Consider the following 24,339-nt stretch of genomic DNA (forward strand, 5'->3'; position numbering starts at 1 on the left):
ATTTCAAAATTCCTTTTTCAGAAAATAGGATGCAAGTAGATGCGAAGTATATACATTTGTGTTCATTCTCTCCTGCAATTTATTTTTCCAATACTATTGGCTTTTTCCATTCCCTTCCTTGCATCTTCCTCATTATATAACCCCCAATTCAACTGGGTCATTACAGAACCTTCTCACCCTTAAAAATTCCCCATATGGGATAGATTTTAGTGTGTGGAGGGTGACAACTTTCTCCATGTAAAACCTAATTTGCTTCTTTAAACGTTGTGTATGCTGGTTCTTAAATGACTTGCTTTATACCCCTTATGGTTGTATCTAGGCAATGCTCCTCAACCATTTGCAATCCATTAAAACTAATTCCTTAATCATTCTAATCTAGTTTTTTTACTTTGTCCATCTTTGCAAATATCAACTAATCAATGAACCAAAAATACTTCACATTTTTAGAAGAAAATCACTGGTATAAATATATTTGCTTTCAAAGTTAGCATATGTGAGGACTAATGCTGCCCCATTGCCATCCTCTGTATTTGTCTATATAGGCTACCATTAAATTCAAATGTATATTTAAATGCTTCAAAATTGTCAAACATTGAGTTACTAGAGTATCCCCAAGTAACATTTTATAGCCTTAATCCTATCTTGATGTTTTATTTGTATATAAGCTAACTACGTCTGTAACAATAAAATACATATCCTCTAGCCACTGTCCCTAACTTTACCCAAAAAGTCACATCCTTAATGTAGGATGGCAACTTTTCAACTGAAGGTAACAAATATTGATGTAAAAAACTGGCTAAATTATGTAAAGTCTCTAAGGCTGAGACTATAGGTTGCCCTGGGGGGTTAGACAAATCTTTGAATCTTGGAGAAAAATTGAGCATTGTAGAATTTTTGATCTTTAACTTGTACATCCTCAAGAATAATGAAGCCCAAGTCCTTTATTAAATTAACACATTCCCCCTCTGCTTTCTTCATCCATGCCCACTTTTTCAGAAACCGGTTCACTATTCAAATGTGTGTAGCACATAGTTAAATATTGAGTATAGTCTTGCCACCTTTATCTACTGGTTTAAAGATTTATTTTTTCTGACTTAAATCGACATCGCCATTCACTTTTTTACTTCAATTATATTTAGCCATTTTAATCTCTAAGAAAAGAACAAAATTCCCTTTCAATGTAATTGTGACATGCCAAGATGTCTTACTTTCATTTCTTTGAGGGGCCATAAAATCACTTCAACATTCTCTTTATTCAATTTACAATATGCATTGACCATCTAACTAGACTTTCATCATTGCAATCTGACTACACTTAAATCATTGTCCTAACATAGTTGCAATTTCTTTACCCTTAAAATCCATTAAATGCAATTTACGATTAAAGTAAGAAAGTACCCCCTTTAACTCATGTGATCTTGCAAAACAGTTTGTACAAATTTTAGGCCTTTGTTTAAAACTTCCAGTTTACATTCTGACAAAATATGCCCAGATAAATTAACTTGGTCAAGTTTAGACTTTAGTCACATTTAAAGCCATCCCATTTACCTCATTTAACTGTCCACTGATAGTTGCTTTATGTTGCCAATTTTTGCTTTAACATGTCCCTTTCCACTAAAATATGAACCCATTCAAGGCTGCACTTATGAAACATGTTTCATAAAACAATTTGTCTTCCTCAAAAGTAGTCCAAAGGGAGTGGATGGATTTTTCATTGCTTGAAGTCCCTGAGGAGTTGCGCTTTGGAGATTAAGAAACACACCAGTCAGCTTTTCAGGCTGTATACATTTCTTGTACCTCTGGTGTTGACACTTGTTCTTTTACCAATGAATGAGAGGATTTTGCTGCCGATGTCTCGTCTCCTGTTTCCATTTGTTAAATGCCACTGATGTAGCTTCCAATGAACTGGTACCTTCGTCACAATTATGGGGCTTCATAGCTTCTGACCCACCAGCTCCTCCACTCGTAGATGCCTGAAAATTATCTGGGTTTCTGTTAGGTCTGTTGCAATTTCTCTAAACACTCTTGGCAATGATGCAAAGGAATCACTGGCCATAAAACAAGTTAAACCACTTCACAAAAAAGTCTAAATATAACCACGCACAGCAGGCCAATGAAATCCAAGCCAGAATTACTTGGTACACATTCTAATACTTTACCCCTCCCTTATATACCCATTTCATAATAAGTATACAATAAAACAAAATAAAACCAACCATCAAGGTACTCATTCTAGCTCAAAGCAAGCATTTCCAAGTACATTCCTGATTCAAGCCTGTAGGGCTTATACTATCTAACTTTAAGCAGTTTCTTGAATATTTGGGGATATTTAGCACTTTTACAAGCAGGTAAGTATGCTTTAAATGTATATGCTGAATTGCCATGCTTGGTGCTGCTTCAGGCTTGGCTCAGACTAGCTTGCAAAGCATAAACTAGCTGGAAATGGCTCCTTCCATCTGAGGAGTTTGCTTGCTATGCAGGTTAGCTGTCCAGAGTACCCCAAAGGCTCTGGATATTATGAATTACTGTTTTCTTTTACGTATTTGGGTTACTCTGCCTTTGAAATCTTCTGGCCATCTGTCTAGGTCATGAGGCAAAAGTGGGCTATTCCTGCTTCTAGCCACATGGTAAATGGGCTGCTGTTGCAGCTTTTAAGAGGGCAGTAGTGTGGGTCAGCATTGGCTTAAAGAACGTTGCATTCAAATAGCAAGGAACATTAAAGGAAATGAGTATCTTTTCTTATTGGGACTTCACATTTGTCATCACCCATTTATTTTAATGGCCTGGTGGATAGGGTTTTATTTATCCAGTTTGAATCACCAAACTAATGTTTTAAGATAACTAGGTAATGGCAACTTCAGCATCTGGGACACTATCACTAGGTGTTGAATGGCTTTCTTTAATTTTTCAGAAAACTACTGTCCCGTGACAAAAATCCACCTACAAATGAGATCATTCAAGCTGGTCTCATTCCCAAACTTGTCGAGTTTTTGGGGCATCAGGACTGCAGTGCCCTGCAATTTGAAGCAGCATGGGCGTTGACTAATATTGCATCAGGAACATCTGAACAGACTAGGGCGGTTGTGGAAGGAGGAGCAGTTCCAGCCTTCATAAGCCTTCTGTCCTCTCCACACATGCACATCAGTGAGCAAGCAGTGTGGGCTCTTGGCAACATAGCAGGTGAGTACCACCAGTGCTAATCTTGTGTAGTCTTGCATTTTTAGGGTGTAGTTGGCTTCGTACAGCAGCTTTTATTTGGGTAAATGGGTCTTCAAATTCTTAAGCCTTCAGTTTATGTACATTAACTGCATAGTGTCTGGGTTGAAAAACATTTTCAGCAGAGACCCAGGGAGAAGGCTCTACATTGAGGTACAAGCAGTAAACTTTTAGTACATTCATTACAATATGTAAATGAGCTTAAAAATATAACGGTACAATATAAACCTGCATGTTATAGGAATAAAATTTATGCAAGTCATGTAGCTTTACAAGGCAAGTCACTTTTGAAAGACAAAAAATTGTCACCTAGTTTTACAAGGTAGGTCATCCTGAAGGAACAAAGATAAGAGCTGGTGGGATAGCCTTGTGATGTTAGTAGCATGCTTTTTGTAAGTTGGGCAAAACCTGCATTTTACACAGCACATGCAGACCATTGCTGAGCATGGTTCTTGTAGCCATGAACATATACTGCCTTCAGGCGTTCTGGAGGCTTTGCCATTTGGTTATAGACTTTGGACCCATGAAATTGTGTAGAGACCTCTGCCTTTCCTGGCATCCCTTAGTGGCCACTATGCAGCTTAATTGTAGTGTGGTTAAGCTTTTCAGTGTGATGGGATAAGTGCCATTGTTTCTATATTTGTCTGTAGACAAACATGTAATGTTTAAGGTGGTATAAACAGCTCTGTTGCAGAATAAGTAGCTGTTCACCAGTTTTCACTCATGCGCTTATTTCAGACCCTTTCCAGTAGCAACAGTGAAGAGTGCTAATAAATTTCCAAACCTTGGAGTGAATTTGAAGATTGAGAACATTGTTGCTAACATGGCATGTCTCATGATAAAGTTCCTATTCCTTATGTGGATGGCATCCTGTGCCATGCTTTTTTCAGAAAGCTAGTCTGTTCTGGCCTTTAGTTGTACACCAGAAGAATACAGTAGCTTGCATGGCAGGATGTTAAAGCAATACTGATCCAGTTAACATATGAACTGACCAGAACCCTCACCTTGACTCCATCCTGTACTGACATTTGTGGATTTTTCAAAATGTGTTAAGGTGTCTCGTACACAGCCAAAATTCAGGAATACTGCCATATGGCAAAACACTAGAATAAACAGGAAAGTTTCCAGTAAAAATAGACTGAACATCCCATTTGGTATCTTGACCAAGACCAAAAATACTCTAGCAGTAATGATCAAAGTATAGATTGAGCATCCCTACCTTTAAGGGCAACCACAGCCTTCAATGATGGGGGGGACCTTGGAGTAATATTTGTCCATGGAGTACATGGCTTATTCGGCTCCAACTTTACTCCCCATTTCCAAGGACAAACACTCCATACATCCTCATGTTCTAGGTTTCGTCAATTGCAGACGCTGAAAACTCCCTGCTAATCTTATTCAGCTTAACCCTTTCCACTGGCTTTGTACCAGAGGACTGGAACTGCAGCACTTATGCCCCATAAAGGGATCCATTGCTGATCCAGGGAACTAGATGTATAAACCTCCAGGCAATGGACAGTCTACATGCTGTGGACCCAAGCAAGGTTTAGTTTAAGTCCACATCTAGAACTTGGTTGGATTGAACAGGTCACTGATTTATTGCTGTCAAATCTTGCTTGACCAAGCTGGAGAAAGACCTTTAACATCTCATTCTGGCTTTATTGAGCTAATCTGATTTGAATGTAACCTAAAGTGGTAGAACCTGATATGTTAGTGGGAAGCCTGAGCTCTTCAAACAGGAGCATACTTCCCAATTGTCCAGTTCTTTATGTTCAGATCTCTGCCTCATTTTCTTTGGTCTGTTGCTCATAGGCCTGCTTTCTGGCACATCAATAATTTGAAGCTAATAAAGGAATAAATTTGAATTTCAGACTTGTGCAAGTTTCTAAGTTACTCACTTTTTAGGCCTTGTCCAGATATCTTGCACAGAGGTTGAGAGAAATTAATAGGAGTCTGCCAGGGACTTGTCATAGGACCACTTTGATATTCTGCCAAGGTTTACACCAAGGGCCTGTGGCAAATGTGGAGGGGTCTCAAACTCCCCAGCCAACTTCCAGATTCTTCAGGAGTGATTTAACTCCAATGTGCCTAGATCCTGGTCAAAAACTAAATGCTACATTGTTCTTGGCCAAAATTGGACACCGTGCACCTACTGCATAGGTGAGGCCCTTTTTGAAAGTTTTTCCAAAGACACCCACTCTGGGTTTTCATGTTCCAGGCTACTTTGTCAACTCCAACCTGGAAGGTGTGGTAATTTAGTTAAACTATCCTTTGGTTACCATGTATCCGCTATGGGGACATCTTCTCACCTGCCTAAAACAGGGACATTCAGATGTTCTCCCAGCTCCACTTTGTCATCCCCTTGAGTATAATGGCCCCTTTGGTATGTACCTGACTAAGCATGACAACTTCAAATTCCATTTGATAAAGGCATGACCTTAAGCTACCCAGACTTCTTTAAAGCACTTTGTTTCCTACAAACTTTGAGGAGCTCCCACTTCTAGGCTACGAGGTCTCAAAGGATCCAGTGTTATGCAGCCTTCTGCATGCATCTGAAACAGACTGCTCAAGAGATTTTTGTTTCCAACATAACCTACATAGGAAGAGATTGAGATGAAATGTGTATTCCAAATTCCACTGGAGTAATCCTTGCTTTGAATGCAAGCTCCCTGAACCCCTTTGTCACTTCATTCATCCAAGTTATGAATAATTTTGACCCCAGGTCTGGCCCTTTAAGCCTTCATGGAAAGGGCTTGAAACTAATGTACAAATTCATGTTAATGGGTACCTTCTGGATATTGTGGCTAGGCTACTAATGGTCCTCAATATCAAGGTCAGTATTGACCTAACTGGCACATATGCCTTTAATCACTCTGAGGTAAAGTGCTGCATGTCTGTTAGCCACCCATAGTATGCAGACTGTTTCTGGAACCTCCTGGTTAATGTTACTTAGCTTAATACGTAGTATCCCTTTTGAGTGGATACTCTGGCCAGTTTGTTGCTTAGCTAAATTTCATAATGGCTTAATTGGATGGTGAATGTGACTTGCTTTCAGCTAGGATGAAACACTTGGGCTCTTGTACAAATCCAGGATGCAAAGGCTGTAACAGCCCTTGTATTTATTTTGATTTGATTAATTCAGGTGTTGGTCTACTCTAGTCTGACTGCAGAGTTACTACTGGCCATTGTGTTGTATGGATCTTCTGCAATGGCTACTTTTATACCATGTTTGTGGATATGATTTCTGTGGGAGGTTGTCATGATTAAGGTGCCTACCTCAGTGCAGGTTTTGATTCTCACATGGGGTACTTGGCTAGGCTTAAAATGGCCCACAAGGGCAGTTGGCCTTGTACTAATTTATGAACCTAAGGGAGTGGGAGGCTGGCATAATGGTTGGGGTGTTTACCTTACAGATACAAGGTGCATGGTTACTGACTTGAGCTGTGGCACTTGCATTGACTACTGATGTCAACTGGGTGTGAGAGCTGTTGCTTGACATACCCTAGGCACACAGGTTGACAGCAATCTCAACTTCGGTCACAATGTCTCCATGGTGGCAAGGGCATTATATTGCTCATTTCATAAGTAAGAGCTTTGCCTCCAAAAAAGGTTATAACCCCCTATACTCTTCCCTCATCAGGCCAATGGAGTATAAAACTTGCTTTGGTGTGTTCCTTTCCAAGCACATGCAGCAACTGGAGACCACAGAGGTCCCTTATGAAGAATTTGTGGACTTTCAAGATCTGGTGTTCAGACTGAAGTCATTCTGGTCATCCAGACTGCTGAGGCAACCTGCTCCTTGTACATGGAGCAATCTCTGACCCAGCTTTAATGGAAATGCTGCATCTTTGCAAGTCAAATGGCACAGGTCACTCTAACCTTAGCTTGATATGTGACTGAAATATTCTGGTGTGACATATATTTGAGGTTGCTCCACCTTTGAAACTAGCTTTCTATTCATGTTAAAGCCCCTCATTATGCTTTATTTTTAAACCTAATTTGGATGACTGGGTAACCAGAAATTCACCTCTGGGTTCACCTCCCCTTTTTGGACAGGGGAAGTAGGTGCTGATTTTAGTGTCTGCTTAAACCAGACACCCTTGAACACTAAACTTGGCTAGGCTTGCAAGGCCCTGAGGCCATTGGCCTAGTAACCTCCTATGATCCTTTTTTCAGTGGTCTCTAAGGTGCGTTTTTTTTATAATGGGTTTGCCTCCATCTCATTAAAATTTTATCTTTGTTTCCAAGATTAATATAAGCTATCGGATATGTCACTATTAAACTTCCTTACTGGGAAATTGTACAGATGGATGCTGCATGACTTGGCTGTACAGATGGATGTTGCTGACTAGTGAAGCATTTAATGCTTTTTCTGCACTGGCTCATTTTGTAAAACTTGGTCTTCTGCTTCCTGTAGCAGAAGACTGGGTTAAACTAGCTTCATAAATTGATGGAAGGCTGGGCCTAGTAATTCTTTACCTCCTAATACTAGGTATAACCATTTGATTAGTACCACTATGGTCTTGGATACCCCTGGTACTGAAATCCTGTGGAGGTCTAGTTTGATTACTCTCTCCAATACCCCACATTAAAGATCAGTCCATTAAAGCTTTTTATGAATATTGACTGAACAATCTCTGCTGCTGGCCCAGTTGCAAGGTCTTTGTATTTTCTTAACTTTTAGTGTTTCCTTAAAATTGGATTCTATAAACTGACCTTGGCATTTGACTAAATGTAATATGCCTTTAGTTCTCATATGCTTGCCCTGATGAAGGGCTGCTAAGCTGAGCAGTGTACACCAGACCTTCTGTGCCCAGATGTTCCTTTGCCTGTTATGCCTATTGTATCCTAGAAGGGATATCCACCTGTGGATTTTATCCAAGGCAGAGATGTGCTGTTGGACTGGGTGCCTAGCATGCTCATAAGAATGAGCTCTGCTGTCATAAGGGAATCTCTCTGGCATACTGTCCAGACCTCATGACTGGGGAAACCCACTTAACTTCACAAGGGAACCTGTTTGCATCCAAACTCATCCTCAAGGTAACTGGTCCAACTGCATCACAGTAGGTAAAGATGGAACTAACGCGTAAACAAGTCTATTTCAGTTCTGCTCATCACCAGTCAGGTGTACTAGATTTAACCACCTCAAATCCATCAAATGGCTAGTATCCCAAGCTCACTTTTTCACTTAAAAGGGATAAAATGAGAATCTGTTGTCTTATCTAGCCAATATCCTGCAGGTTATTTTTATTCCTTCATGAAAATGCCTGCTTTAAAGATGCCAACTTTCACCTTAACTGCTTTACACTGCAGCAAAAGTTTTTACTGCACCCTGGAAATAGTTACTTCTATTTACAAGTAATGTTTCTCCCTAAAACCATAGCCTTGTGAACAAAACTGAAGGGCCCAAAAGCTGTCCACTTTGTTTGACACTAAATGCTAGGGACAAACTGAGCACTGACCATATACTGCCCCTGCATATACAGGTTAGTCTCCCTCAGGTGTGCACAATGCATGTAGATACTGGTGAATTTAAGTCCTACATGTGTGCAAAGATGCTGATAACTGGTTAGGATGGATCTGAGGTAATCTATTGGCAAGCATACTTTGAGCAAACTGGCATTGGGGTGCTTAAACTTTGGACCTGTTGGCCAGTCTGGAGGTATTTGTATTTCTGTGTTGCATAAAGGCAGAGAAGTCCTGCTTCATAACTTTCATTTTTACCACTTCACTCTGTTCCACACATGCCAATTCAACTAGTTCAGAATCTGATATGCTCAAGTTCTGCAACCAGGATCCAGAGTTTTCTATAGGTTTGTGAACACAACAGCTTGTCTGCTAAAGCACTAAAATCTGAGCCAGGGGAAAATCAACTGTCAAAGGTGCAGCAGGGACCACTTGACAATTCACTGTGGCCCTGTACAGCATAGGTAATCAGAATATCCAAGAAATTTTGATTTCCTTTGCAGAGCAGACATCACTTGCAAGTAGATCTCTGCCACAGGAGTCTTGTTCTCTAGTCTCCATTTGCAAAATGGCATTATTTCAAAAGCCTTGGACATTTTTGAATAAATATTTGCCAGCTTCGAGTCCTAGGTGATGGCTAGAAATTGTGTAGCTAGGCAGTAGTCTATAAACTACTTGTGTTGCCATTAGAAATACCTTAATTTGAGATTACACGAGACCATGGCCAAGTAGATAAAATGCAAAACCTTTTTTCATTATAACAAATGTACATAAATGGGTAGGAAGATGGGTGCTTTCACATTAAATGCTTAATCAGATCCATAAAGTAGTCATGGGCAGCCATTTAAGCAACCAATCTTATACCAAGGCGCACATACCCTAGTTTCTATTCATAAATTACTTCCAGTGGAAGTCCTAATAGGACCAACTTTGCTATTAAACTATCACTGAACCAGTCAAGATCACTAATGCCAATAAAATGTATCTGAATAAGTATCCATTAAACACCATTGTACACACAACTGATTGCTCAAACAATTCAACCCAAAAATGCATTTCCCTAAAAAGGCTCTACATAAGTTCTCAATGGAGAAACTCTACCAAAAATATTCTCTACTTAGCACGCCAGTACAGACAATTTATGAATGTCAAGATCCATTCTTGCAGAGTCATAAATGTGTACACTTGTAATCTATCCCATTAGTATACAACCGACAAATCCATGGTGGCATTACTTTTCTCATGAAGTTCATTAGATAATCAGAACCATCCCCTTTTGTAAAACCTGTATCAAATATTCCATAAACTGGATTGCTATTTAATTCTCCATTAAGCAAGTTAAGTAAAACAACCAGTCGGCATATTCCACTGGAAAGGGTTGGCCAATAGAATCCATTAGATATCACCCCAATGGAATAGCTACTCAATGCTCAATAGGCAGTTACATCAGGGAACAATCAGCTAAATGATGCAAATCCTCAATCTCGTAAAAATTCTCTAAATGCACATAAGATTAAAACCATAAAAGCTAGAGTATTCTCTGCTTTATTGTATAAACCTTGTAAGGTGAGCTATTTGGAAATCTGAGTAATTCATTGCGGAGCTCTGGTCTGCAATAAGCCAAACAACTTTTTTGCAATAGAGCTAATCGACATATTCCATTGAAAATACCAAGGAAAACTACATAGCTAATAATATCCATAAAATCTCCATTTGAAAAGCTGTCATTCTGACATGAATCCTCTAAACTCAAACAACTTTCAGCTTTGTAATTTAAAAAAATATATATTTCCATGGTAATATTTCAAAAATGACTAGGTGGCAAACACTTCCTAGGTATTTTTCTTGCTTCCAAAATGGTTTGTGGGACATTAACATTTAACCCAGTCAGCTTGTAATAGCATAATCCAGCAAGCTTCATCTAGCTCTGTTTATTGACAAGATCACCACTCCAGTCTTCAACTGCCAATACCAAACATTAAAATCCATGTCCTCCATAAGTTGAAATGTGCTTGGCCAAAGCATTCCTTGAGTTCTTGGAGGATTCATGTCAGTTTAGCTTGGTGCAGGTTTCTTTTGCACATTTTTAGTTCTTTGGTGTGGTAGCCCTCTTTGAGTGCTATGAGCAGATATTAAGTGCTGTTTAATGTAATTGGACAATCATTGATGCTTCAATGGAGCATATTGATTTGGCTGCAACAATATCAGTAATGTGAACTTTTACAATGGGAGATTTAATTTGATAAACATTATTGGCTATGTAGCTCATTTAATTCCATTGAAAAATTCACATCTGCTCTATTGCTTGAACAGTTTGGCTTGTTGCAGAGCAGATCTCTGCGGTGAAAGATTCCCAAATAGCGATAAGTTTCCTTATGATCAAGCTGAGCTTATTCACTAGCTTTTATGACTTTAATTTCATTGTGTATTTAGCTCAATGTTTTTGAGGTTTCAGAGGAGATTGGTGCAGATTTTTTCCTACATGTTTCCCTGATGTACCAGCGCCATCAGTATTCCATTGGAGTGGCATCGAATGGCTTTTATTGGACTAACCTTTCCAATGGAATATGGTGTTTTTACTTGGTCATTTTATGATTAGACATGGGTTCTAGCTTAATAGTGAATTGGAGATCCAGTTTATGTAATTTCAAATGGGTCTCTTCCCTTTTGTTAAAAAAAAAAAATGTTCTGCTTCATTAACTTAATGAGCAAAGTATTGATTGCACAATAGATTCATTGATTGTATGTATATTCGTGGGATGGATAAGTGTACATGTGAATCTGAATGATATGCAAGAATGGATAATTACGATTTTTCTTTGTATTGGTGCAGAGTAGAGAAATCTTTGGTCTAGTTTCTCCATGGAATACATTGATTTAACTTGCAGGTATTCCTTTTTAGTGAATGTATTAATGGGTTGAATTGTATGAGCAATGGGATTGAGTTTTTGGTGTGTACACTTTTTTTATGGCTTTGTGCCAGTTTTGATTAGCTGAAGCTTTCTGGTTTTTATTGGATCCTTATTCTGAAATTTTATTGGCCAAGCTAATGCATTCAAGGACTGACTATTGGTTTTAGCATTATTGATCTATTGGAAGTAATTTGTGAATAACTGGGGGAGGGTGTATGCCTCTGTGTATTTGGTTGCTTTTTCTTTAAATCATTGCACATGACTATTTTTTATGGATCTGAAACATTAGTTAATAAAACAAGCACTCCTCTCCCTAATATGCATTTTGTTTTCTATTAAATTTCTTGTATTTTGTTTTCTTGTGTGGTACAGTTTTGGAAATTGACTGTTTAGTGGTAGCTGTGTCCCTTTGATTCATTTGGGATTACTTGTAGCTATCATAAGAGAAGTGATGCAAAAATTGCAAAATCTGCTGTTCTGCATCTTTGCACAAGTTTGCGTTGCTAGTACTTCGGTCTTTCAGTAGTGACGCCCAGTAACCTCCCTTTGTCTTACTGATAGTCCAGGTATGCTGTGACATAAGCACCTAATGGGATTCCCTTCCTGTATGGGACTATTTGTGAGCAGTGTTTGCTAGACTCTTCCTGGCCTAAGTATTAAGTCAGTGGTGGGAATATCCCTTTTAGGAGTACATTCCAGCACCCTCAACTCTGCAAGTTTGACATTTGAAAACTCAACACTGCTTTCAGCCATACCGAGTTGGCTGAGGCTGACTCCAGGGCTAACAGTTAGTCTCCCATGGAGATGAGTTGCATCTCAACCCTGATGGCCTATTACTGTGGCTTTTCTGTATTCATGAAAAAGGTGAGCCTTCATCTACTAGTTGAATAACAAGTCATCTACTAGTTGAATAACAAGTCCAGAACGTGTTAATTTGCACCTCTAATCTAGGCTGAAAATATAAATCACCCACAGACCTTGTTTAAACTGAAATTGTAAGTTCACCAAAGTCAAACCTACTAGATTTTAAATTGGGATTGGTTTACAATATCAACAGTTTATTCCTTTTGTCTACAAAATGCTGTATGTGGCACCCAAACTGAATTCTGAGGATAAACTTGTAAAGGTTACAATCAGATCTCCCATAAATTTCTACTTCACCCTGTTTTGATGCCTCCTCAAGCCTTTTAAATTATGGAAAAAACCTTTGTTTACTCTGGTTAATTCTGTTTGGGCCTTAAACAGAACCGCCATATTCAATTTGTCTATTGTCTTAAACTGGGGTGAGCTACAAATAGTTAAACTTGGTGTCTGAATGTAATTGAATATGCTGCTTTTGCACACTACTAGACTATGCATTTATGTAGAACTGCAGGCAAGAGCTGGACACAAATGCAATAGTTTCTGTACCAGACATGTCACATGACCAGTCTTTTGCCAGAGTGCAAATGGCAAAAGTTAATCAGGTGAATTCAACTTTTTTTTGCCTACACTAATTGTATAACTTGGTCCCTGTGCCATCAAATGGCAGTTGACCTGGTCCAGTACCAAGTATATTGAAATAACTGTACATCAAGCCCCAACCCCATTACTCCCCCCCCCCCCTTTTATACATACTAAAGTAGCTGCAAACACTTTCACACTTTAATAGAACACACCCCCTGCACCAGAGGTAAATCACAGATTTTTGATAAACTTTGTGTTTTCACTTACCTGAAATAGGATTTTCCCCCTATTCTCTTGCTTAAGGGTGTGGTTCATTCACTGCTTATGGTGTGACAAAGCATTTAAGCTGCCCACAACAGAAGTAATGTGACTTTTGGGGGTGGGGTAGAGTTGCATAAGATGTGGTATGCAAAATAAACTTTGGTAAAAGGTATGATTGCCCTACTTGAGTAATTGAAGGTTTTCTGCAGTTCCCACCAGTTAGACAATGTGCTTTTGCATTTTTTGTAGGTGATGGGCCCTTGTATCGTGACTCCCTAATAAACTGTGGTGCTGTACCTCCTTTGCTGGCTTTGGTGACACCAGCTACACCAGTAAGTATTGGATTCCCCTCATGAATTTCAGGACATAATCAAGAGTGAAATTTCATTGCTGCAGATGCATTTGTACATGTCCGTGTCCGTTGATTACTATTTTGTAGTTGCTGCAGATGCATTTGTACATGTCCGTGTCCGTTGATTACTATTTTGTAGTTGCTGCAGATGCATTTGTACATGTCCGTGTCCGTTGATTACAAAATACTATTTTGTAGTTGGTGCAGATGCATTTGTACATGTCTGTGTCCGTTGATTACTATTTTGTAGTTGGTGCAGATGCATTTGTACACGTCCATCTATTACTATTTTGTAGTTGGTGCAGATGCATTTGTACATGTCCGTGTCCGTCTATTACTATTTTGTAGTTGGTGCAGATGCATTTGTACATGTCCGTGTCCGTTGATTACTATTTTGTAGTTGGGGTCCCGTTCCATAGACAAGTGGGGAAGGAGGGTACATGCATCTCTGTGCAGGAAATGGAGAAACCTGGAGAAATGCCAATTTACTTAAAAGATTTTGGGAAGAGACCTACCTTTCAGACTTGAGCGTAGTGGATGGGCAGCAGGCAAACCTTGATGTCTGGGTTAGACCCAGTGTAAAATCCCTGTGAAGAGGGACTTTTGGGCATGCAGGCTGAATCTGCAGAATAGTCCACTGACTTGATTCTCCTGTTTTTGGAGATGAAAAACTTGTACAGGCTGGTAGCTTAGTTTACCAACCTTGTACATGGTTACTAGATCATTTTTGTGCTTTGCAAATACCAGGTCTATGTCCTCTGCTTGTGGATTAAACAGCCCTTTTTTTAAAAAGGGAATCTCATGAGTACCCTAGTCATGAAATGCCTTTTATTCCGCACAAGATGAATGTTAAAGTAGAGATCTGAAAAGCCAGAAAGAAAGATGGTACCTATTCCTTTTCATGAGTTAATGGATGCAGAAAAATGTTTTTCTAACCTTTCAGTGCCTTTATTGGGGAGTCGGAGCCATTGAGAATGTTGCAGCCAGATGAGAATGGAGGAGTGAGGATGCAAGTAGTAATCGATGGTGTGAAAGAGCTACAAAAGATGGTCAAACTCCTAGGAAGGGTAACTAGAATGATGTAGTAGATAAAGGATGTTACATGGCTCTCTTGCTATGTTCACATCCAAGCATGGACACCTTTTTTTTTTTTTGCCCAACCCATCTGGCTAATTTAATTTGGCTTTCAAACTTTTGTAAATTTTCCTGTAAGGGTCTTGATGTGCTATTGTCAGTAGACCAGTTTACAAATGCTAAAGGGACTGGAAAGTGTAACCAGGCCTGTAGCATTGGGGCAAATTACTTCATCAGCTTTTTATGGGGCTGATTGAAGTATCTGATAGGAATGATAAAGGAGACTGAGGAGGTGTGGTGTAGCTGAAGACTGATGGTACTGACCAGTTTTGGGATTGGAGAACCACCCATCTCTGCAGAAATGAGCAAATGCTGCCCCCCCCCCCCATATGTTTGGTTCTAAAAGTTGCTCTTTCCCACCTGGAGCTTGATGCTGCCTGTTAAGGGAAAGGGATAGCTATAGTTGCTCTTCTGCAGAAGATGCAAATCACTCTAGTGATTCATGACTTCCGGGAACTAACTATTCTAAAACATGAATTGTGAGCAGAGGATTGCCTCAGGGGTCTTAACAGGGGCAACAGAAAATGTATGGAAATATGCTCATAGTACCTCACAGGGACAGGATATAAGGAGACTTGTAAATGGTGGTGGAAATTGCATAGCATGACTTGGCAGTTGGTTTGTAGATGTGATGAGCTTGTTTAACATCTCCACTTGACAGGAGTCTAAATCCATTTAAACATCAGTACAGGGCTTCCCATTTTTGCATGTAAGGAAAGTGTCCCACTTCTGATTTAAGCTGAGAAGGGGGGGGGTCCATGACTGCTCTCTAGAGAGTAGATTGAATTGGAAGGATGAGCTTTATCAGGCTCTGACTATATACAACTCTAGCAAAGTTTAGAGCACAGAGGTAATTTTATAGGGTGTGCAGTTGCTGCATTTAAGGTTAGCGTCTAATTGTGCTGGCTAAAAGTGGTTTATTTTAATGTACATAACAGGAAGTTTGGCCTCCTAATAGAGCTCTAAAATGAGGGTAATGAGCATATCATGCTCTTGATATAGATTGTAATGTATCTTTGTAACTAAATATTTTCTTTGCCATTGCCCATGCCCTTAAGGTCCACAGTTCCACCTGAAATGTGGAAATAGCTTGTGTCTGAATGCTTACAGGCAGCAGAGGGGACTCCTGCATAAGTAATGAAATGACGTTTAAAGGGAACTGAGTAAAGATGACAATTCTTCATGGAGAGCAGAAGGAAATGTGGAGCTTATTGATCAAATCTGAATTTGCCTCTTGGTTCATTGCTTCTGTACATTCTTTTTAGATAGGCTTCCTGCGTAACATCACTTGGACACTGTCCAACCTATGCCGAAACAAGAATCCTTCACCTCCTTTGCCAGCTATTCAGCAGATTTTGCCAGTTCTGGTCCAGCTTCTGCATCATGATGACAAGGACATTCTGTCTGATAGCTGCTGGGCCTTTTCGTACTTGACTGATGGTAGCAATGACCGCATTGAGGTAGTTGTGAAGACTGGAATTGTTCCTAGGATTGTGCAGCTCCTGGTCCATCCACAGCTGTCTGTTCTGGTAAGATATTTCTTAAGCTTGTTGCAGAATACTAAACAGTTTCTAGGTAACCATGTTCTAGCTATGAGTTGACAAGCTGCCAGATATTCCTGGTGTAGTTAAGGTTGAAACAGTAAGTTCAGCATCCTTTCGGGACCTGTTTAAACTGCTGTAGACTACATTAGTATTGGCTGAGGTGGTAGTCGCTAATCGTAAGATGGCAGTGTCAGCTGGTGTAATATTTAATTGCATATTAAACTATACAAACAGGAGTACCTGGTCAACTTGGTACATTTGGTAGTACTAATAGGTACAGCAGTCCAGTACAGGTCATATGGGTATTGCTTTACAAACTGCCCCCCCCACAGTCCTTCTCTGTACATGTTTGGGGAAAAAGGGAGTACGATTACAGTGTAAGATTGCTGGCCTGTCTGAAACAGATGCACTTGTCATTGGAGCTGGATTTAAATTATGCAGGTTACAGGTGAATTTTACATTGCCTGCACACTTGGATTTTTTTTTTCCCTGGTGTTTAGTGTGAATAATGGCACGAGCAATTTCTGTACAACTCCTGGTGGGTGGGGGGTTAATCTTTATGTAAAATGCAAAAATGAGCAACACTGAAGCTTTGGTTAACTGTTGTGTAGTGCAGTGGCCTTGTGCTAGCTACCTTCCTAATTACATGCATTAGGAGGTTAAGCCTAGGATACAGTACACTGGCAGTTATGGCATGCCTTACTTTAACAGGGAGAATTTTTGTGTACTTCACTTGTGATTTCTGTATGCATGTAGAAAATGGGCTCTAGCAAGCAAATCCCATTTTGTAGTCAAGCTTTGGGCTACCCTACCTCTCCCATTTTGTAGTCAAGCTTTGGGCTACCCTACCTCTCCCTGTAGACCTATCACTTAAAAATGAGCACATCTCTAAAAATGCTATCCCAGCACTAAAATTTTTAAGCAACATTTTCAGCACCCCCCCCCCCCCAAAGTACATTGCACCTGTTAAAGACACTAGCCATGTTTATATGGTGCTCAGAAAAAATCTACTCGTGTGCCTGGCTGGATACATCCTTGGTGGGAAAGATTTAATCTAGTGTACAGCTTAGTTTTTGTGGTCTTGGGTAGAGAAGATCATGATGGGTCAGTACTTTGGGATGTCCCCTACCCCTAAAAATGCAAGCCGCGTTACTGATTTAAATGCCATATTGCTTCCAAGTAAAGTGGATTGGTGCTCACTAGATCCCAGGGAAGCCCAGTAATGGTTATTAAACTTGCAACTACCTTTATGGTATCCCTGAATTCTTTAATGTATGCTTTGTAGGCTATACTGCTCCAAATTCTGTTGGGTGGCTTTCAAACCTTTTAATGGCATCTCTAATGCATTGATTTATTTTAAAATGTCCTTTGTAATGCACACGTATCTCCAATGATCTTCCCTTTTTCAGGGATTTGTGTAACAAAAAAAAAACACAGATTTTCTTGGAAAAGTTTCAATTTTATGTACGAGAGACTGCTTGCATATTGGGACTTGTTTCTGTACTTTATCTTTTGGCTTGGAAGTCACTTGCAGGCCTAGGGTTCAAATTGAGCCCCTTTTTAATTTTAAAGTGATATGCTACCATTATATCGAAAGACATTTTTGCTATTTTGGCTTTGCTTTGTTTGGGTTATTCAGTTTGCTTACACAATATACTCCTTGCATTGTAAATTAAACTGCTGTTTTTAGTGCATAGCCCATTTCTGGAATGGGATGTTACCTTTTGACAATTTTGTGTAATTCTCAGACTCCTGCCCTGAGAGCTATTGGAAACATTGTCACAGGAACAGATGAGCAAACTCAGCTGGCCATTGACTCTGGTGCTTTAGATGCCTTGCCGCAGCTTTTGAGACACTCCAAACCAAGCATCCAGAAGGAAGCAGCATGGGCAGTGAGCAATATAGCAGCTGGACCTTCCCGCCAGATCCAACAACTAATAACATGTGGTGTTATCCCTCCACTGATTGAAGTACTTAAAAAGGTAAGTGAGGCAAAGCTTTAGTTTTTCCATACTGCTGACCACAGTTGCAGTTAAATCACCTCTTACATTTGTGGTGAAGGGATAGGGAGTTGGTGTGAAGTTTTTGCTGCTCTATATTCAGCAGTTGGATTCTGTGCACAATGGTGTAGCAGAAATGCTTTGAGTAGCACACCTTGCTAACCTGTAGCAGAGTGGTGCCCCTTTAAAGCTATATGAAGGTACAGTGCTCTGTCAAAGCAGCTTTTCACATCCAATATGCACTGTGGTTATTAAAAGTATATTAGCCACATCAGAAATGCCAATGGCAAACTAAACTTCTATGCACTAGCTGCCACATTGGCATAAGATCAAACATTAAGACTGAATAGCAATCTGGTTTGCAGGTTAATCTTGGCATCTGTTTCCCTGTGGAGAAATTGAACAGGTGCTCAAATGATGCAGGTATGTTTGCCATAAAGCGCTGAACATTTTAGGGTAGGTCTAGTTCCTATATTTCAGGTGTTATGGATCCCTCTCCATACAGAATTCCTGTAAATCTCTGGATACAGTACAGACAGGGTGCAAGAGATTCCACAACAATGGGTTTCAGACAGTATTGGATTAAATGAATCACTTCTAGCATTTAAAGATACAGGATAATTGCGAAGTGATCTGAATGTTCAGAATCAAGTTGGATGCTTTTAAATTGGGTACTTGAAAATGTTTGCAAGTGTTTGATTGCTGTTCACTGGACATTAAGCACAAAGGTTCTAATGAGTTTGGAATTTCCTTACTTTTTTTCCTTATGTACTCTAAGCCATCTTTGTTCTGGTCAATTGCTAATGCTAGTGGCAAACTTTACCACATACAGTGGATATAGTGTACACACCCCTGTTAAAATGCCAGTATTTTGTGATCTAAAAAAGACCGCATCATTTCAAAACATTTTCCACCTTTAATGTGACCTATAACCTGTACAGTTCAATTGAACCTTTTGGGGGAAATATAAACACAATAAGCTGGTTGTACAAGTGTGCACACCCTTAACTAATACTTTGAAGCACCTTTTGCTTTAATTACAGCATTCAGTCTTGGGTACACACCTGCCATCAATTAGAGACTGATTAACCACAAAGTTCAGCTATCCTACTAGGACTTTCTGACATTTACTCAGTTGCCTGCTACAGCAAAAGCCATGGTTTGCAGAGAGCTTACAAAGCATCAAAGGGATCCCCTTGTTGAAGGGTATGTCAGGAGAAGGGTACAAAATTTCTACAGCATTTAGGTATACTGTGGAGAACTAAAGGCGGTTATTAAAAAGGGAGTAAATATGGAGCAACAGGGATGTGTCAAAACTGAATCTCCCTCCAAAACTGAGACCAGATGAAAACTCTGGCAAATACCAGTTGTGTACTACATGTGACCATCTCCCATAGTCTCCATATTTCTGGCCTATGGGGTAGGGTTGCAAGAGTTATTTTTCTTACACAAATGGCAAGGCCAGGCTAAAACTTGCAAAACCATACAAGTCTCCCAAAAGCATGTGGAAAAATGTTATGGTCTGAGAGCAAGGTTGAACTTTTTGGCCACAATTCCAAAGGGTACATTTGGTGTAAAAACACTTTCCATCACCAAAAGAACACAATCACCACAGTGAAGGATGGTGGCAGTATCATGCTTTGGGGTTGCTTTTCAGCTGGAATAGTTAAGGTGGAAGGAATTATGAGCAGTTCCAAACACCAGTCACTTTGGCTTAACCTTCCAACATTTGCTAGAAAGATGTTGGAATTTCACCTTTCAACACAACAATGACCCCAAGCATACATCCAATCAACAAGAGTGGCTTCAGCATAAAATCCAAGATTTTTTGGAATGGCCCAGACCTAAATCCAATAGAAAATCTTCAGGATTACCTGAAGAGGGCTGTGCATGAGATGCCCTCACAATCTGACAGATTTGGAGTGCTTTTGCAAGGAAGAGTGGGCAAGTATTGCCAAGTCAAGATGTGCTATGTTCATAGACTCCTACCCAAAAACACAATGCTGTAATAAAAGCAAAAGGTGTTTCAGAGTATTGGCTTAAGGATGTGTGGACTTGTGCGACCAGCTTTATTGTATGCTTTTTTTATTTTATATTTTCCCCCTAACATTTGTTATTTTTCAATTGAATTGTATAGGTTATAGGTCGCATTAAAGATGGTAAAAGTTTTGAAAGGATTTATTGCGGTCTCACTTGGGGTGTGTACACTTTATCCACTGACTGCGTTACAAAATTATGTAAAGAAAAACTGCTGTTGGCAGTTTGCAGCTGACCACTTCTGCATCAAAAATGAGTAGCCCTGGTCTGGTTTTTATAGCATCTAGGGGGTGTCCCAGTAGTAAAATGGCCTCTAGTCAGTGTAAACAGTTTATATACGGCAGAAGTTAAGAAGGCAGTGAATTTCTATGTTGGAGAGATGTGTAACTTTACTGTACCTTAAGGGGTAGGGTTCATTACTAGAGTAGACTTACCATGTAGTTCTCTCCTTAGAGGTACCAGCCAATCTTACACCCCCTTTAGAATCCATAGCCAGTTTTGAGGTCGGCTTTGTCCCTTTTTAGCTTTTAAATGTGTGGATTCTGAAATGTGTGGATTCTGATGGCCTGTAGGCTAATTTGATCACTGAAGGTAAATGTTCTCATGGTAAGTTCTTGTATGCGGTGTAAAGGCATTGCCTGTGCATCCCACCAAGGGCAGGAACTTGCTCATCATTGACTGAGTAAAGACAAAATAGAGATGCTATGTAAACTGCCACAAAGTCTTTAGGCTGTAGTGTACCTGGGCCGGCCAGTACATTTTAAAACACTACTGGACTAAAGACTGATCTAAATATATCCACATCACCAAAGACTTCAAACTAGGGCACTTTAATTCTGATCACTTGTGCCTTTCCTGCAAAGATGTAAAGTAAACTGTTCTTTGAGTATGAACTGCAGACAACCAAATCTAGCTACATTTGAATATGCTGCCACTAAAACCAGTGACAAGGCTGCCAAAAGTCTAGGACCGAAGTTTTTTTGTAGTGTAGAAATACTATACTGGAGAAAATGTATCGAATGAATTTGCTCCATTGGTTTGCAAACCTCCTTTGTGGCACTTGTGGGAAAGACTGCCCCTGCAGTTGAGAGCCTTGATGCAAAAATTCCAGTTCTCAGACTGCTAGACAGCTGTAACTCTTGGTCTGTTTTGCAATACCTTGCAAAACATCTGGCTTCACTGCATGTCACTGCTCCATTAAAGCTGTGTTCACCCTACACCTGGGTTCCATGGCTTTGTCCCCCTGCATGGCTGTTCAGACATGCTAATTAACAAATCCAGCTTTGTGGCAGCTGTTCTCTGCCACCTCTTTCAAACACTTCTCTGCTCACTAGAGGTAACATGAATAGACTACCTAGGACTTTCTCCTTTGCCGCCTTTTAGTCCTTGTCCCCTTTAACATCAAGGTTCTGTCCCCATTGTACTTGGATTGTTTACTAGCTTAGTGTTTGAATTGGGAATTCGTGGGCATTTATTTAAGCACCAATTTAGATTCTTGCTTCAAACAAGCTGGTGGAATAAAACTTCTGTGTGTACTGTAGTATAGATGAATGCATATAATACCTTTTGCAAAGCTTAACCACTGTCCCCATTCATCCAGTGTCCCCAACCAGCTGGCTATTACAAAGTCCAAAAATGACTGCTTTAAGTGGTTCAAGTGACACTGCCTGCCCTTAATTCCTCCTCTGACCACAGCCTCATCTTAGACATGCATATCTACCTTCTGAGCACACTCCTGTCTTTAGACAATTTTGCGGAGTCTTCTCAAAGGCTGGGAGCTTTTAACATGGGCTGTCTCCATCACCAGTTTGGAGTACCAGATAAATATTTAAAACTCCTCTGACTCCATCATATAGGACTGTATTTAGGGTTCATGAGGACCCATTAGCATCTAATGTTGGATTCGCATTTTCTTTATCAAAGGGGTAATTGCATGTGTGGAAACTGCAGTCTTAATTTTTCCTCATCCCAAGAATCTACAAAAATGTTTCAAATTTTGCTTGAAGCAATTTTACGGAGCATAGTATGGGGCATGTTACAGGCTAAAGCAAATTGAAGTCAAAAAGGGTACTAGCTAGAATCCATAGTATCTTATTTCTTAAGATACTTGGCACATTAAAGATCATGCCACAGTGATGTCCATCTGGCAGGGGCACACCAGGCTTTTCCCTTTGTGCCAAGTAACTTGGGAGGCAGCTCTTCAGCACTTGATCCTCCAAGTATGTAGTGGCAGACAGGCTGAACAGCATCAGGATAGACCCTCACTACCCACCAATCTCTACCAATTGCAACAGACTGCCTGGATGGTTCAGTTTATAACTGCTGGCCACATATGAGGGGACATGGCAGGTACTAAAGGATATGGAGATTTCCTAGTGGAAGTTTAGCTGGTGCTTAGCCAGTAACCATACCCCTAACGAGATTTTGGCGACTTGAGTAGGAGTCGCTAATCTCACTTTAACAAGATTAATCTTGTGGCCGTTTCAGCATGTTTGCCCATGACTCCAGTCTAGTCCCAAGTTCTTGGAAGGGGTCTTGCATATGGAGCCCTCAATGAAGGTGGCCTCTTCTTGGTACTTGTACCTATGTCTTAATTTGAACCCACTTAACCCACCATAACAGCTTGCTACAAGATACTTAACACTTGTCAGGTGTGTTCCATGAGGATAAAGGTTACTTGAATACAACCCTCATTTTATGCCTGAAGTAGTCTTGAGTTTACTTTGGATTTAGCCATCAGTCTTCCAGTGTTGTATCCAGTACCCTAAAGTTGTGAATGAACATAGCCCAGTTCAGTCCTTGGAAACCCTTGTCAGCTGTTTCTTATGGGACTTGAAAAATGTCTTAACATTCTAGATGGCTGTCCTCTGCTTTTTTTCTCCTACAAAGACTCCTTCAAAACTTTTGTTTTCTATGAAAGTTGAACTAGATAACTTGCAGTGGAGGCATAGCTCTATTCTAAGCAGCTTATTCCTATCAAGGCACAAAACCTTCTGCACTAGATGTCTCTAGAGGCAATGGCTTGGTTCTCTCTCTTTTGGCTTTTCCCGGTTAGGGGTCACCTCAGCGGAACTCCAGTCCGCTAATGATTGGCAGATTTTTACGTGCAGTTGCCAGCTCTGGCGCACAACCTTCAACGAAGGTACACCCATTCACAAGTCTCCACACAAGACACTTTAGCTGAGAATCTAACAGGACAACTTCTTACTGTGAGGCGACACTACCGCAGCACCACCACACATTTGTATTATAAACTTCAGACCCCTGTACTGTTGCAGAGCATTACAAACTGTATTCCTTTCCAGACCCAGAGCTATCTTTTTGAGGGTTGCCTGTTTAGTTTAAAGAAGGCTGTTTATAGGCAAGTCTAAACTGGTGAACTAAATCTGGTCCCTTTGTGGGGTGACAAGACATGGATAACTAGTTCATTGTATTATGATTCAATGGGGGGGCTGTCAAAGGTCGATCAGTTGCTGCTTCAGCTGCACTGCTTTGCCTTCAGTAAGCTTTAAGCTAGGCGTATTGTGCCTATTTCAGGTGCAGAGATTTATGAAATGCTGAGATGGAATTTTGTGGATGTTTGTGTTGCTGAACTGTTGGTCTGCGGTGACTGGAGGTTGTCATGTCAATACTCCTTGCAGTATGCCTATTCAAACAAGATGAAAACATGTTTTATATTGACTATTTCATACTAGAATTATGGAATTGAGATGGCTTTAGAGCTCACTAGCTAATGTGAATGAACCTTTAATGACATTAACTGCAGGCTAGCCAACCACTTCAGGAATTGAGGCTTTAACCTCCTTGAATGTTCTACTAGATTAGGGCTTCATAATTCCACCACCTGTTTGGTCTCGCATCCAGCACCCCCACACTTGAGACCAACTAATCCAAATGCTGTGGTAATTCATTCTTGTGTTTATCATGGTTAGCTTACCTCCTTTTGCCTTCATAGGCCACCCAATATCTGT

The 24,339-nt window shown here is 40.1% G+C and overlaps 1 protein-coding gene across 2 annotated transcripts in view; it reads left to right on the plus strand.

Moving 5' to 3' along the window:
- Positions 1–24,339, plus strand: part of LOC122790881 (importin subunit alpha-5-like) — a 114,019-nt gene that overhangs the window by 70,679 nt on the left and 19,001 nt on the right. For both annotated transcript variants that reach the window (XM_044058549.1, XM_044058547.1), the window contains exons 5-8: positions 2,912–3,180; positions 13,551–13,633; positions 16,053–16,316; positions 18,080–18,313. In XM_044058549.1, coding sequence (XP_043914484.1) covers positions 2,912–3,180; positions 13,551–13,633; positions 16,053–16,316; positions 18,080–18,313 — 850 coding nt within the window. The remainder of the gene's footprint in view (positions 1–2,911; positions 3,181–13,550; positions 13,634–16,052; positions 16,317–18,079; positions 18,314–24,339) is intronic.

Source organism: Protopterus annectens, chromosome 16.part0 (genome assembly GCF_019279795.1).
Source record: "Protopterus annectens isolate FY-2018-M chromosome 16.part0, PAN1.0, whole genome shotgun sequence".
Lineage (NCBI taxonomy): Eukaryota > Metazoa > Chordata > Ceratodontiformes > Protopteridae > Protopterus > Protopterus annectens.